Source organism: Aphelocoma coerulescens, chromosome 1, assembly GCF_041296385.1.
Source record: "Aphelocoma coerulescens isolate FSJ_1873_10779 chromosome 1, UR_Acoe_1.0, whole genome shotgun sequence".
NCBI lineage: Eukaryota > Metazoa > Chordata > Aves > Passeriformes > Corvidae > Aphelocoma > Aphelocoma coerulescens.
In genome coordinates this window covers 2,233,194-2,249,488 of record NC_091013.1, presented here as the reverse complement: position 1 = coordinate 2,249,488, position 16,295 = coordinate 2,233,194, and the positions used below count along the sequence as shown (strand labels likewise).

Below are 16,295 nucleotides of genomic sequence, written 5' to 3'. Positions count from 1 at the left end.
GTTGTTGATCATCACCACCTCCATGAGAGATGACAGTGACTCTCCAGCCACCACCTCCCACTTTGCTTCCTCACCCTGACACAGAGGAAGTTGGTTTAACAAAGAGCTTAATTTAAGAGTTTGAAATGCACAGAACCGTCACAGAATGGTTTGGGATGGAAGGGACCTTAAAGATCACCCAGTGCCACCCCCTGCCATGGGCACGGACACCTTCCACTGTCCCAGGCTGCCCCAAGCCCTGCCCATCCTGCCAGGGATGGGGAGTCTATAACCTCCCTAGGCAACCTGTGCCAGGGCCTCACCACCCTCACATAAAGAATTTCTTCCCAATATCCAATCAAAACCTGCTCTCTTTCCAATTCAGGCCATTCCCCCTTGTTCTGACCCCATGTCCCTATGGGAAGTCCCTCTCCAGCTCCCCTGTAGCCCCTTTAGACACTAAAAAGCTGCTCTAAGGTCACCCCCTGAGCCTTCTCTTCTCCAGGCTGCATTCTAAGAAAAGTTTTACAGCTCAACAAAACTCTCCAGGATGAATTTAACACCTTTTGTAAAACCTGCAAACCTAGAATTTGGCTCACACTAAAACAAAACCCAAACCAACAAAGCAGATCCTAAACCTAGAATTTGGCTCACACTAAAACAAAACCCAAACCAACAAAGCAGATCCTAAACCTAGAATTTGGCTCACACTAAAACAAAACCCAAACCAACAAAGCAGATCCTGAGTTAGTCTTAAGCTGGAGCTTTACAGATCACAGGGGATACTTAAAAACTAATTTGTATTTAGCACTGGATATTACCTGGCTGTGGTCAAGGACTCTTCCACTCTTGCACGAAACAAAGCGTGTTTGGAATGTTTGGAGATGCCAAGCAGATGGACACACAGCTTCTGAAGCTCAGTGACTCAGGCTGCATTTGAGGGATGAAGAATTAGGCAGGATTCCCCACTGCTGGATTAAGTCTCTTAAAGCTCTGACTAAATCCAAGAGCCACGTTGTGTTTTGCTGAGATCCCAGTAGCACAACTGGGAGGGCACACACAGACTGGGTTTTTTTCTATGGCACATCAGGAGGGTTGAGTTACATTATAGCAGCCAAAACTTTACACAGATTCTTTAATTTTTCCCCTAAACCCAAGGCCTCTGAGGTTTTTTCTTCCCAGAGAATAGATCACCATGAGAACTTTTGGCCTTCCCTTCAAGGAGCTCTGGGGCATGACTGATGAGGTAATTCTTCACAAAAACAATGCTTGAAAAAACAACTTATAACCACCCTTTGTTCTGTGCTGATGAGCAATTAATAACCCCACACAATATCAATTTCCAATGTTTATTTCCATTCCAAGGCTTCCCAATCCAACCTGTTCTGGGGGAGGCTAATGTCAAACCCAGTCAGGTGAGGCTCTCTGGCATCGCCTCCCTGACTCCTGATTAACAATTAACAAGCCCATTATTGATTTGTCATTACTAACAGCAGCTTTATGCACAATTGTTTCCAGCTCCTTCAGCCTCAGAAGAGGTAATTTTTCAACTCTGACCACGTGAAAGGCCATAAGCAGCATTTAAAGCAAATGCAGAGCTCTCCACATCACTTACAGTTCTTATTCCTGCTATGTGGAGAGCACTTAATCCAGAATTTATTAAGGAAATTGGCTGTGCAATAAAGGAACTGAGGAACACTTTGTTGTGTCAGGTCTGTAGTTTATTCTCTCTGTATCCAGTGCAGACATCACAAATTCCAGCCACAAACTTAGCTGCAAAAAATGAAAATGCATTTTCAAACTTTCTAAGTTTTTACTACCAGAATAAGCCAGTTGGATGAATAGAAATCAGTAATTATTTATTGATATATTAATAAATCCAACTGATTATGTTTGGCTATAAATGGTGGATCAGTGCTATTTTTTATTTTCACCTAGTTCCATTTAGTTCTGATAGTAAGGAATGTCTGCACAAGTGATTCTGGTCTTGAGTCTCCCCCACAGACAGATCACAGGAGCTCTAAAACAACCCCATTCTCTTTAGGAAACCCTGTGCAGCCTCAAGCAGCAGCTCTGGATCCTGGAAAGATCTACTGTGATGAGAGATAAGGCACCTGTTTCCTCATCCCAGCTCCATGTCTGAGATCCATCCCAGGGGGAGTGGGGAAAGGGCTGGCAATGATGGAATTAGGAGTGAAACCAGGAAAACAATGTCAGGCACCTTTCCACCCCCACCTTCCTGAGCTCACCAGGGTCTGACAGTTTTGTTACTCACAAACTGGCCATGAGGAGCATCAGCATTGGAAGGCAAAAGGGCCAAATAAACGGGGGTCTCAGCCCCCTCATCTGGGGACTTGGTGGCTTTGGGACCTGCCATGTCTGTCCTCACCCAGCCAGGGCAGCAGGCATTGAGCAGGATGTGGTCACCTTTCCTTTCCTCATTTAACAACCGGGCTTGGATCCTGGACAAGACCGTGACCCCAATTTTGGACACCCCATAGGCAGTGTTTGGCCAACCCTCTTTCTCATGGACACTTTTCTTGGTGTCTTCCACAAATTTGGTCATGAGCTGCACCAACTCCTCCTCAGTGATGGTGTCACTGCGGAATTTCTGCTGGAGCTCTTGGCTGCAGCCTCCCAGGGCTGAGCTGCTCACCATGCTGGAGACATTCACCACTCGACCTGAAAAGAGAATAAAAACTGATTGTTTTCACACATTTTAAGCCCAGCACTGAAGTGGGGCTGCTCTACAGTTTTGGATTCACTCCTCAGGTGAATACCTGTAAAATAATTTGGTGGGTTGTTTTGCAGAGCTCCTGTAAGATCAGAGTTAAGTCAATGTTCTTCTTTCTAATAAACTCCATTACAGAGGGTAATTTAAGGTGTGAATCTGCAAAAGTTTCAGATAAACCTCCAGGAAACAACCTCACAATCTGTAGGTACACTCACAGTAGGAACAATACCTAGAGATTCACAAATTTAAGGATTTATCTCCCAGCACTTCAGCAAGAGGAACAAGTCAGCTGAATCAGTAAATCACTCATCATCTCCAAAATTATGTTGCACAGTTTCCCCTCTTTCCTGTTACTTCACAGCCATTCTGGTGGTGAATCTGGGGATTTAATTTTAAAAACCACAGAAATTAATTCTTTCTGCTAATGACTTTATTAACACAGTCATCCTTCACTTTAGTACAAGAGGACTAGACTGCAATGTTGGCACTGTTTCTTCTCTCCCCAAAATTCATTTACTTTTTTTCCTTCTTCCCTGGGAACTAACAACTTGTTTTTCATCTACTTGACTTTTTTTTTCTTGAAAACCTCGATGTATTTAAATGTTAGGAGAGACATATTTTATTTATAGCAGCAAACAGATCACAGCACCACATCAAACTCCGAAACATTGGTGCAGTGCCTGAGACTGGACAGAATTTCCCATTTAAAAGGGCCAAAATTCACTCAAAACTATTTCTTTACTTGCTTTGTTTCACTTACCATAAGGCTTCATAAGAGGTAACAATTCTGTGCAAACATTCCTGGTTCCAAAAAAGTTTGTCTTCAGTGTAACCTCAGCTTGGACTGCAAATGGAGTTGTGTCATGAACTGGCCATAAGAGGTGGGAGGAATGGGAAAAAAATAACAAAAATCAGAATTGTAATACTGTTTGAATAGAAGTTACTAAATCCCAAAAGTCTACCTTAGTTAGCATTTTTAATAATTAGAAGACAGGCATATGATGAATCAAAATATCTAAGAAAAGCTTCTACAAAGAAGGCAGAGGCAGGATTTGGTGCAGTCTGACCAAACTAACAAAAATCCCCAACCATCCCCAAACGTGAGCAACACTTGTGTCACAAATCACCCCTGAGGTGACAGATGACAAGTGAAATGTGGGAATTGGAGCCAGGAAAAGGAGCTCGCTGAGGTGAGTGGAAGGAAACCATGGAACTGCTCTGGAAGGGGATGATTTCATCACACAGAAGTGGCAGCTGGGCACCACCACAAGTGGGGAGGGATTGCTGTGGGCTCAGCACCTGCACTTGGAGGGGCAACCAAGAGTTAAAGTCCCAGCATTGCTCCAGGCTCTATCTGGGCAGAGGTGGAGCCACCTGCCTGAACTGGGCAGGTGTTCACTTGTCTCCAAACCCATGATAATTCAAAAGAGAAATAGTAACAGGTTACTATTTGATGTGGCTTTTATTGCAAAACACAGTTTAATGACTCATGCTCACTTGCAAATCACTTACTTGCATTTAAATCTCTGAAGCCAGATCATGACCCATGGCCGGGGTTATGGCAGTAGGAGAACCAAAAACCTACAGAAGTCCAAACTGTGGCTTCCATACCCTCCCTTCCTTGTGGGAGAGAACTTCCTTACCTTCAAACCCCACTCATGTGTCTAACAGGATATATTGTAACATCTACACTTGATTTAAGAAGCTTTATTAGACAACTCTTCCCAGAGAGGCTTATCCAGAAGACAATCACAGCTCCACCACCATTTCATACAGGAATGGGTTTTGCTGGATTAATGTCTTTGCTGGATAAGTGCAGCACAAAACCAAAATAACAAAACTTAATGGCAAATCTTGGGATTTGCCAAATGGCAAGTCTTGGGACAGACTGCAATAGCTCACAATGCTACAACAAAGAAAGGAAAGCATAAATTCTGGGATGGCAGCAGAAATTTGATGAGGCAAGAAGCAAGCTTGGGTAGAAACACCAACCTGGGAAGCAAGAATTAAAACAAAACTACGAGAGAAGCATCACAGCAAATTCTTACACAGCAACAGTTACGAGAGGATCCTTTATCACATTCTAAATTGTGTGACCCGCTGCTGACTCAGTTGTTGTCAGCTTGAGGAACCTCTAGGCTAAACATCTGGAAGTGATACTGTAACTGCTGCTGGAATCTTTCCTGAGCACACCCTGAAGTTCACACAATTCTATCAAGAGTTGCCCCCTATTAAGCTGATCTTGAACACAAGCAATTTCCCTAAAACGTAACAGGCAAAAAAGGGACTGAGCTTCAGAACATCACTGCATTCCCACTCCATGAGAAGTTCCCTTCTCTCTTTCAGTGTGAAGCCATTGCCTCTTGGAGGGCCACACAGGTCACCCCAAAGCTTCTCCTCTCCAGGCTGAACAATCCCAGCTCTGGCAGCCTTTCCTCCCAGCAGAGCTGCTCCATCCCTCTGCTCATCCTGGAGCCTCCTCTGGCCTCTCTCCAGCAGCTCCACGTCCTCCCTGTGCTGGGCCCCAGGGCTGGGGCAGCTCTGCAGGTGGGCTCTCACCTGGGCACAGGGGCACAATGCCCTCCACAGAACCATCAGCCAGACTCTGTCTGGAGCTAACATGATTCTGGATTTCATACACATAACAGAAATGCATCCTTCCACCTTGAAACTGCTGTGTCTTTCTCACTTTCCCAGCCTTTCTGCCCACTGGAAGGTGAAAGGGTTAAATTCTTGCTCAGCACAGCAGGATTTGGGTGAACTGGTTTAGAGGTGACTGAATGGCCTGAGAAAGTTCGAGATGACAAAAGCCACCATGGGACAAAAGCTCTTTTTTATCAGCTGGAGTCCCTGAGCAGATAATGCAAAGACCAAAGCATGTGGGTGGAGAAGAGAGAAAACACAGATCCGAGGCACAGGGCTGATATTCCCGATGGTGATGGGCTCCCATGGCCCTGGTGAAACTCCTGGGCACTGAGGCAATTAATCCAACCCAGCTCACCTGCCCTGTGTGCCTCAATATTTCCATGTGGTACAAACACAACCCGCCAGGGAAGCATGTTTACAGAATCACAGAATTATTATGGCTGGAAAAGCCCTCCCAGCTGTGCCTGACACCCACCTTGTCCCCAGCCCAGAGCACTGAGTGCCACCTCCAGCCCTTCCTGGGACACCTCCAGGGATGGGCACTCCAAACCTCCCTGGGCAGCTCTTTCCAAGGCCTGACCTCCCTTTCCATGGGGAAATTCCTCCTGCTGTCCAACCTGAACCTCCCCATGCACACTGTTCTCACATCATACTTAAGATGGGAAGCTTGCCCAAGTGAAAATGCAGCACGGCACTGGCACAGAAGTGTTGGCTGCACCCACTGCCCTCTCCCCACAGCTCGGCAGAACACAGGACTATCCCAGCAGAGCACTTCCTACCTTTGAAAGCGATGCCTGCGTTGTTCACCAGCACATTGAGCCCTCCATACTTCTCCTTCAGGAAGTCCCGGAGCGCTCGGATGCTCTGCAGGTCATCGATATCCAGCTGGTGGAAGAGCGGCCGCAGCCCCTCCTGCTGGAGCTGTGCCACGGCAGCCTGGCCCCGGCCGGGATCCCGGGATGTCAGGTACACATCCCCCGGGAATTGCTTGCACAGGGCCCGCACGATGGCCAAGCCAATCCCTTTGTTGGACCCCGTCACCACAGCCACCTGCACGTTAGACATTGTCCCCTCGGGACGCGAGCCGAGGTGCCAGGAACTGCCAACAGCAAAGAAAAATTCAGCCAGACAGACCAAACGGCTGCTTGAAAAGGAATTAGGATCATGGGATGGTTTGGGTTGGAAGGGACCTTAAAGATCATCTCATGGCCAGGGACACCTTCCACTATCCCAGGTTGCTCCAAGCCCCGTTCTACCTGGCCTTGAACACTTCCAGAGGTGTGGAGTCCACAGCCTCCCTGGGCAAGTGGCTTTTCTTTAAATTACTGTTTAAAATTCCACCTTGGATTATGGGAAAGAAACGACATTCCTGTGCACGACGTGTAAATTCCTAAGGTAGCACGAGGTATTCGCAGAGAGATTCACAGAGGTGTTAAGTGTTCTGAAGAAAGGCCAGCTGGTGATGGGTAAAAAAGAAGAAAGAAACATCTGGACTAAAAAACGTTAATGACTCATTTTTAGTACTAAATTAACTTTTTGTGGGAGTAAGCTCTTCTGCACTTACACCTCCCAGAAAGGCTTCCCATCTTTTAGGAATATTCAATTGGTTCAGCTCAAGTTTTACTTAAAAACTCAGGCCCAAAACCTGAGCAACCTGGTGTAGTGCAAGGTATCCCTATCCATGGCAAGGGTTGGAATTGGATTATCTTTAAGGTCCCAAACCATGAAAAAAAAAAAAGGGATGGTGTAGCTTTATCTTCCAGTGCCAGGAAGGAGGAGCAATTACAGCCTTTCCTGGGGGAAGCCGCAGCCCACAGGCTGACTACAATGGTTGGTTGTGTAACACACCATCAGGAAAACCTGCTTGCTGCTTTTCTAACAGATATAGTGCATTTAAAGAAGCTGCATTTCCCCCCATAAAGCAAGTTTAAACACTGGGCTTGTTCCCTTTTGGCATCACTGCCGTACCTCTTCCAAATTTACTTGTAACGCTAAGCAGGCATCCAGCGAGGATATAACACTTCTAGTAGGTCCGGAGTGACTTCTCAGAGTCAGGAGCCCTCTTCCAACCCCACCAAAGTCTCCTTCAGTCCCCACTTGTCCCCCTCACGGGGAGGGAAGCTGCGGGCCGCCATGAACGCCAGCCCGGGGGTGAAGGGGCCGGGGGGACATCCAGCATCCCATCACCCACCTCTAGCACCGCGGGGGCCTCTCCCTCGTCCCTCGGCTCCACACTGCGAAGACAGGACACGTTATTCCCACAGCACAGACACTTCCAAACCACCGGGGAGGGAAACGGGGACGCCCCTAAGATGGCGGGGCAGCCCCGCCTCAGGGGCGGGAGAGCGGGCGGGGAGTCGCGGAAAGAGACAGCGAGGGAATGTCGGTGCTTGTGTCCCTTCTGGCTGGTGGGTTTGGGACATCGGGCAGCAATTCCAGCCCGGGAGAGACTCGGGATTCATAATCTGGGCTCGCAGGGAGGATGCGGTTGGGTGTCGCGGGGAGGGTGCGCGGGGCACGGGCAGTCCCTCAGGAGGTTCCCGCTCTCGCAGCGCTGCCGGGGCCGTTTCTCTCCCTCCAGTCCCGGGCGTTTGTGCTAAGCCGGGAATGGGGGTCTGGTTAGCACAGGATTCCCAGTTCTGAGGGTGGGATGGGGTGGGGTTTGGACTCGATGATCTCTGAGGTCTTTTCAGTCTAATGGAATGGGATGGAGTGGAGGCCCCACTGCTGGAGAAGCCCGAACGCTTGTGGGTGACCCCGGCTTCCTGAGACCCTCATGGCAGGGAAAAGCTGCGCTTTGAGGTTCAGGGCAGTTTTGGCAAGAGGAAGGAGATCGGGGAAATATTCTTTTCCCAGAGGCTGCTGGGCACTGCCCAGGCTCCCCAGGGAATGGGCACGGCCCCGAGGCTGCCAGAGCTCCAGGAGCGTTTGGACAGCGCTGCCAGGGATGCCCAGGCTGGGATTGCTGGGGGGTCTGGGCAGGGCCAGGGGTGGGACTGGGTGATCCCTGTGGGTCCCTTCCAGCTCAGGATATTCCATGAGTCTATGAAATATCACCCCATCCCATCCAGTTCCATGGGCAGGGACACCTCCCACTGTGCCAGGCTGCTCCAAGCCCCAATGTCCAGCCTGGCCTTGGGCACTGCCAGGGATCCAGGGGCAGCCCCAGCTGCTCTGGGCACCCTGTGCCAGGGCCTGCCCACCCTCACAGTAAGAAATTTGAAAGTGACTTTAAATGTTTTTAAATCACTTATTTTTTGATTTTTTTTTTTTTTTTTAATTCAGGTTGTTTAAAAAAAGGCAAAATCTGTTGCCTAATATGAAGAAAAGTAGAGGTCGAACAGGTCGAAAGAGAAGAAGAAAACACTTGAAGAGTTTTATGGATGGAGGTATCCTCATCCCTGGGAGTTAAATAATAAAATAACCAATTGTTTCTCAAGGTGTCATTTTATTATTTATATTTGGCGAAAGCCTTTGTGCTTGGAAAAATACATTCATAAATGTTACCTTTTTTTGTATACAAATGTTCTGGCATTGGTTTGCAGTCCCAACAGTGAATTTTCTGAGCTCTCTTTTCTGCCTAATGGCAAATATTACATTATTCTAAAATTCCTTCGATATGCTGAATAACTCACACAGTTCTGAGACCACCCAGAGGCCTAGAATCTGTTTTGTTCAATGGGAGCCTTTCTTGCTATTCTATTATGCTCTAAAATGTCCAAAATACAGTTTTTCTGACTATAGAGTAAAATGTTTCTATTTCTTTTCTTTTCCAACAGAATGCTCTTTAATAGCAATACTTTTTCTTCCTATTTTTAGTCAACTGCAGTCACAAGCTGGAATACATTAAACTTCAGAAATGGCTAAAAGAGAGAGGATTTAAAGGCACTAATTTAAGGCCAGCAGAGTTCTGGGGTAATGCTTTAATTATTGATTGTACAAATTTCTGATTTGTCTAAGAATTTTGGATTCCTGCTTTCATTTTGAACTATGCACCTGGCTGGCATCTGGAAAAAAAGCCAGTTACTGTTACTCTTTTAAGGGTTTTTGGAATGTCAATTTAACATTAAAAAGTAGATATTTGAAGTGTTAATAATACAGTTTTAAAGAATAAAGGAGTTTCCAGTATTGGAATTTAACCTTGTTGTAGCTTGTTCATCTTTTTTCCCTAGGCAAGTTCAGCAGAGAGCTGAGGTTCACTTAGTAATGTTTACAGTAAACATTTATACTTATATTTTTTCTCTTTATGTAGGTTATATTTAAAACATTTTGTAATATTATAGACAGAGATATCAAGAATAGAATGGATCTGAGAAAAATATTGTGACTAGAAATCCTAAAGTTTAGTTAGAAATCTGACACCAAGAGCTGCAGCTGGTGATGAAAGATGTGTTTGAGGAAAAAATCGAGAAAAAGAAGTTGAATAATTGCTATAATTTATAAAAAAAAGTCAAATAATTGCTAGAACTGGACAGCAAATGCTGCGGGAGATGCAGGGAAAAGATCCTGAAAAATAAAGAGAACTGGAGAAAAAAGAAATGAGGTATATCTCTGGAACAGTCCATAATTGGATGTATGTTTTGTAAGACATAATGTCTGCTCTTTTGGAGCTTTTCCTTGCTGACCTGATCACAGATTGCTGATTTTCCATGTATACCTTTATTTACTCCTGCTCTTTGCTCCTTCTTCAGGGACAGGAAGAGGATTGATGGCAACAAAAGCTCTTGAGGTGAGTGATGTTGGTTCTGATGCAGGAGCTCTTCAGATTTTTTTGACATTTAATGGTTTTTGCAGCAAGCAAAGCTCAGAATTCTGTAGTGAGTGTAATTTCTGACTAATTTTAGATTGTTGCAGCCACAATGTGAAACCACCAGTCCCCTCAGTAAATAGATGAATGCTTTACACTTGATTTTTACTATTCCTTGTGTGTGATTTTTTTATTCTCCTCCCTCAAAGGCAGGAGATCTGGTTATTTCATTGCCTGAGAAGTGTTTGCTCACCACGGGCACTGTCCTCAGCAGCTGCTTGGGAGGATACATTGTGAAGTAAGTGACGAGTGACACTTGATGGCCTTTGGTGGGGGTTGTTCAGGAGTAATGAATCATCTGAAGGGGTGGGGGAGCTTCAAACTGAATCTCCTGAGTGGTGCCAGCATTTCAGGGGTGTGGAATGCTCACACAGGAGAGGTTTGGATACTGAGCATCCCCTTTCTGCTTGGCAGAGCTGGAGAGAGGGAGCACAGGCTGGAGCTTGAGCTGCCTCAGAGCCTGCTTGGACCTAAACGTCAATTAGGAATGGTTTTTTGGGAATTTGTGAGTAAGCTTCAATAGGAGAAGGAAGATAAAATGGGGCTGCAAAGCCATGGCCTTTTAGAAGATTTGGAACAAAGCCCCATGTTGGGTATCGAATACTTGTGTATCCCAAAAAAACCAACCCAAGGGGTGAACCTGAAATTGTTGTTACAAACCAGCTTTTATTGCCCCTTTGAAATCAGCCAAAAAAGTCTTGGAGATTAGCTACAAAGAAGTTTCAAACAGAAGCTATTTATAACTTCCAAAGAACTCTGAGAGAGATGAAACACTGCTGTGTCCATTTCCCATCTCACCTCTGCCAATCTGCTGTGTTGGTATTTATTTTTATTTTTACTTTCATTTTTATTTTATATTATTTTCCAACAGATGGAAGCCCCCTGTGTCTCCTTTGCTGGCACTGTGCACGTTTTTGATAGCAGAGAAACACGTTGGGGAGAAATCTCCATGGAAGCCCTACCTGGATGTTCTACCCAAAACTTACACTTGCCCTGCTTGTTTGGACCATGATGTAATAAATGTTCTCCCAAAACCCTTAAAAAAGAAGGCTCAGGAGCAAAAAATGATGATCCAAGAGTTGTTCAGCTCTTCCAGAGCTTTCTTCTCTTCCCTGCAGCCTTTATTTGCTGAGAACACAGGAACTATTTTTAACTACAGCGCTTTGGAGTGGGCTTGGTGCACTGTAAATACCAGGACAATCTACATGAAACATCCACACAGGGAATGTTTTTCCCTGGAGCCAGATGTTTATGCATTGGCACCATATTTAGATTTGCTAAACCACAGCCCAAATGTTCAGGTAAGAAACTCAAAACAGATCAGTAAATTTCTTTATCTGTAAATGCACTCTGTCAATGCCACCTGCATTTCTGTGATGGATGAGGAGCGTGGGGAGGTCAGGGAGAGATCTTGCAGGGGGAAAGATATCTCAGATCCTCAGGAATTGGAGTGCCAGGATGAGGGGGAATGGCTTCAAACTGCCAGAGGGTAGGGATAGATGGGATATTGGGAAGGAATTGTTCCCTGGGAGGGTGAGGAGGGGCTGGGATGGAATTCCCAGAGCAGCTGGGGCTGCCCCTGGATCCCTGGCAGTGCCCAAGGCCAGGCTGGACATTGGGGCTTGGAACAGCCTGGGACAGTGGAAGGTGTCCCTGCCCATGGCAGGGGGTGGAACAAGATATTTAAGGTTCCTTCCAACCCAAACATTCTGGGATTCTGTAATTCAAATGTTTCAGTTTGTGCAGCAAAGCCAAGGTACAGGGAGAGCCCACAGTGGCTGGGGGAGATTTGCATCCAGAGCAGGTTTTGGGAAGAGCCACTTGTAAACACAGCCCTGATCTGCTCCTAAAAGCAAGACAAATTCCTTGTCCTGAGACGAATTCCAAGTTCCACGGTCCCTGTGTTACTTCACCTCTGGCTGAAGCCTCAGAGCAGCCTGGGGGAAGTGCAGAGAGCAGTTCCACCTTCTGTCAGGCTCTGTGTGCCAACAGAGAGCTGGGACAGCACAGGAGAGGCCAGCTCTGCATGGGACCAGCTGTGATTGCAGATTTGGGGCCTCTCCAAGAAGTCCCCACAATTGAACAAGAAGTTCAATCCCTTGGGGTCTTAAAATTCAAGGTTTGTTTCCTTTTTCTCCCTGCCGAGAGTAAAACCTTTTCTTTTTCATTCCCTGAAGGTCAAGGCTGCGTTTAACGAGCAGACAAGGAGCTATGAAATTCGGACAAATTCACAGTGCAAAAAATATCAGGAAGTTTTTATCTGCTATGGACCTCATGATAATCAGAGGCTGCTGCTGGAATATGGATTTGTTGCCATGGATAACCCTCACAGCAGCGTTTATGTCTCAGCAGGTTGGATTTATGGACTGGCTGCACATTGAAAGGCACAATAACAGAGAACTGAGCATGTAGATTCTCAAGAAGTGGAAAAGGGTTTGATACCTCTTTGCATAGAGTTTAATTATTTATTTTTTTTTAAAATTAAAAATGTTCTTTGTTAACATTTTCTTTTATAAAATTGTGATTATTAACAGCATCTGTGTAGAGATTCCAGCTGGTGTCTTAGGTTGCATCCTTGACCTCAGGATTGAAATCCTGATCTCCACAAGCTGAACTTGCTGAGGGTGGTTCCTAACTTCAGTTTGAATCAGGATTTCTGTTATAAGGACACAGTCCTTGGGATTGCTGATAGCTTTTGAGAATTCTGGAAAGTTCACCAGAATTTAACAGGTTTTGATCTTAGTCCTACATGAAAAATATAGTTGGAATGTAATTTCAGAATTGATAGTTGTGGTTTCTTTTACATACAATTTAAATTTAAATATTTAAATATTTAAACTGTATTTTTCTGCAGAAACGCTCCTCAAATATTTCTCACCACTGGACAAGCAGAGAAAGGCCAAAGTTGCCATTCTAAAGGATCACAATTTCCTAGAGTAGGTATCTGGATTTCTTTGTTTCCTGCTGAGATTTTTATTCAGGTTTTCTGGGAGTCAGATTTTGCTTCTCGTATCAAAATCCAGCAAAAAAAAAAAATTTTGGTTTTTAGCAAACTCACTGCTTGTGAGAGACAGAGCAGTTGTAAACACCACCATCAAAGCTGGAGATCTTCCATGGCTGGCATGTCTCAGGAAGAAAACTACCACTCTAAAGCTCACCTTCTCTTCATCTCATCACTTTGACTTTGTAGGAACCTGACCTTTGGATGGGATGGACCATCCTGGAGACTCCTCACAGCCCTCAAGGTGTTGAGTCTGGGAGCAGATGAATTGTAAGTTGTAGCACCCTGAATATTTGGTGGATGTGCAGGTGCCATTTGCTTTTATTTCATGGAATCACCGAGGCTCTTCCAAGGCTGGCAGAGCCCTCCAGGATCAGCCAGTGCCACCCCAGCAGCAGCAGCAGCACCCCAAAGCCTGTCCCCAAGGGCCACATCCAGACTCCTCCTGAGCACTCCCAGAGACAGTGACTGCACCACTCCCTGGGCAGCTCATCCCAAGGCCTCACCACTCTGGCAGGGAAAAATTGTTTCCAATCTCCAACCTGAGCCTCCCCTGGTGCCATTTGAGGCCATTTCCTCTCCTCCTTTCCCTTGGGACACGGCAGCAGAGCCCGACCCCCCCTCACTGCCCCTCCTGGCAGGGACTTGTGGGGAGCAGTGAGGTCCCCCCTGAGCCTCCTTTGCTCCAGGCTGAGCCCCTTTCCCAGCTCCCTCAGCTGCTCCTGCCAGGATGGGTTTTCCAGACCCTTCAATATTTTCTGTTTCCATTCACTCTTTGCTCTCTGCTGGCTGTGTGGGACATACTGGGACAGTTTTTGGGTCTCCTGTGTCTGTTTTATTGACCCGAGGTGAGAAGTGAGAAGAAGAAAGGCAAAAATCACCATTCACTGTGAAGTCACTCCCCTATTGCTGCTTTGGTGTTTTTCTTTCTTGTAATAACCACACTCCCATTGTTTTCCCTTTCTATTTCAAGCCTCAGATATTCCTTCAAGGTTCAGACTCTAGGCCTTTTTCCTGTTGGTTTGATGAAATTTTAAATGTTCTTAACCTGCCTTGATTTCCTTGAGTCATGTGTTCCACAGGCTGGAATTGCAGGGCCAAGGAAGTTGCTGAAATTCATCTCCAGGGGCTGTCAGTGCAGTTGGAACATTTATTCCAAATGGCAAATCTGCCTCAAACATCAGAGACAGAAAATAGTAACCTGCACTTTGCTTGGAATAAATGAAAGGAGGGAATAAATTAATGAAAAAAGGGTTGTTCAGAGTTGTTTGTGCTTTGAAGGTTCATTGCTGAGTGGAATAAATTGATAGAAGAACTAAAAATAAATGCCTGGGGTAGGTTACGAGCCCAGGTGAGGGGCAGTGCAGCAGAACCACGTTTGGCATCCAGCTGGGGAGTGCAGCAAATAATTCTCTGTTGTTTAAACATTCTGGTTCCAGTGCCTGCTGGAGGAGGACCCTGCTTGGTGATGTCACTTCAGCCAGGAATGAACAGCAGGCTCTGGACACAGCAGCAAAAATCTGTCATTTTTTAATAGAGGAGACCCAGCATGTCCTTCTCCAGGTAATTTGGAAAAACAAGGGAGCTCAGATTCCTTTCTCCATCATAACAATGTCATTTTCTGGGTGAGAACTGTGATGATTTTTCCCTTTCCCCCCTTTTTTCCCCTTTTTTACTATTAAAGTTTCTCTTGTGGAATTTAAACCCCTCACTATTTTAACATAATTAATGAAATCCTTACAGCTTTCCACAAATTTTCTCTTCATATCCTATTAAATAATCTCAATTTTTAATCCTTTCATCCCATTGTCTAAACCCCAGATTTCCCAGTTGAAAAAGGATAAAGAGAACCTCAAAACCCACCTGGCTTTGGTGGAAATGCTGTGCTCAGAAGACCTCAAGATCCTTCAAAAATCAGCTGAGATTCTTTGCAACTTGAATTTGGCAACAGCTTGAGCCCCCCTGGAGTTGTGACAGCTGTAATTGGTCTGGGATTATTGCCAGATTATTACTCTTTTAATGGACCTGAGCAGCAGAGAATAATTTAAAAATTCATCAGAATAATTTTGTTCTTTGCTGCCATTCCCACAAAAGGTTCTGCTGAAGTGAAGCGCTCGAGCTCCTTGTGTGGTTTGGAGAAAAGAGAATTTTTAAAAGCATTTCAGGGCATATTTAAACTGCAGAAACTTCCTTTGTAGTTGTGGTTGTGTTGTGATTATTTTCCATGATGTGGTTTTAAAAAGTGCTTATTTGTATAAATATATTACTTCATTTTCTACAAGACTTCTCCATTTTATTTTTCTGAAATCCTTGCTGGAGCTGGAAACTCCGTTTCTTACATCCTTGGGGCCAATTTACCTTCAGATTTGCCTTAATTATGTTTTTAAGTCACTTACCACCCTATTTTACACTCTAATCAGTCCCATTAAGTCCTGCTCAGTTTAGCTTGGATATCAGGAACTGTTTTTTCATGGAAAGGGTTGTAAAACACTGGAATAGGATACCCAGCGAGGAGTCACCATCCCTGGAAGTGTTCAAAAATGTGGATGTGGCATTGAGGACTTGGTTTAATGCTGACCATGGTGGTGGTGCTGGTTGAATTTTGAGCTTAAAGTCTTTTTCCAACCTTAACAATTCTGGGATTCTCTGGCTCTGAAGTGCCTGCTGAGATTCCATTGGATTTGGGAATGCTGTACTGTAGGGAATTCTCACCAGTTTGCCTCAAGGTCTTTCTGTGCCACTGACTGGCAACAGCAAAGAGGGGCTCAGCCCCTGCAACTGTTTGACCTCCTGCCTTCCTCTAATAAACCCTTCTTCATTCTCTAACACCAGCTGTGTTTCTAATTTTATAATTTTATAACGAAATGATGCCAGAGGTAAAGGAGATAAGGATGTTTGGTTGGTTTCTTTTTTTGCCTGGAGATGGTTATTTTATAGGACCAGCTCCTGTACAATGTGTCTGGTGAGGTGAATATGAGTTTGACAGAAGTTTGTTTGCTTTTACTGGCGGCTCCACATTTATTCCAGGTGGTTTTGGATATGAGCTCTGCTCCTGGAACTCCTACACACCCTCCAGGGAGAGCAGGAAGGGGGTCTGGAAGTGCAGGAAAGAAGGCAGAGCCAGCAGT

At 45.4% G+C, this 16,295-nt stretch overlaps 2 protein-coding genes across 4 annotated transcripts; one reads left to right on the top strand and one right to left on the bottom strand.

Annotated features, from left to right (window-relative positions):
* Window positions 1-1,314: 1,314 nt before the first annotated feature.
* LOC138107764 (carbonyl reductase [NADPH] 1-like) lies at window positions 1,315-7,689 on the bottom strand. Its single transcript, XM_069009433.1, has 4 exons — window positions 7,551-7,689; window positions 6,139-6,458; window positions 3,474-3,581; window positions 1,315-2,661 (listed from the first exon to the last, which is right to left on the bottom strand). The coding sequence occupies exons 2-4, from the start codon at window positions 6,422-6,424 to the stop codon at window positions 2,225-2,227; spliced, it is 831 nt and encodes a 276-aa protein (XP_068865534.1). The 5' UTR covers window positions 6,425-6,458; window positions 7,551-7,689; the 3' UTR covers window positions 1,315-2,224.
* A 21-nt stretch (window positions 7,690-7,710) lies between these two features.
* On the top strand, window positions 7,711-15,970 carry SETD4 (SET domain containing 4). 3 transcript variants are annotated; one of them, XM_069009287.1, is made up of 11 exons: window positions 7,711-7,767; window positions 8,645-8,748; window positions 9,179-9,274; window positions 10,051-10,088; window positions 10,316-10,404; window positions 11,038-11,467; window positions 12,344-12,518; window positions 13,021-13,102; window positions 13,357-13,437; window positions 14,607-14,730; window positions 14,989-15,970. In XM_069009287.1, the coding sequence occupies exons 2-11, from the start codon at window positions 8,679-8,681 to the stop codon at window positions 15,121-15,123; spliced, it is 1,320 nt and encodes a 439-aa protein (XP_068865388.1). In that variant the 5' UTR covers window positions 7,711-7,767; window positions 8,645-8,678; the 3' UTR covers window positions 15,124-15,970. The 3 variants fall into 3 exon arrangements, 2 of the variants coding, with proteins under 2 accessions (XP_068865388.1, XP_068865303.1); XM_069009202.1 differs by having other exon boundaries at window positions 7,717-7,741; XR_011149688.1 differs by lacking the exons at window positions 13,357-13,437; window positions 14,607-14,730; window positions 14,989-15,970 and having other exon boundaries at window positions 7,717-7,741; window positions 12,344-12,599; window positions 13,021-13,101.
* The last annotated feature ends 325 nt before the right edge of the window (window positions 15,971-16,295 follow it).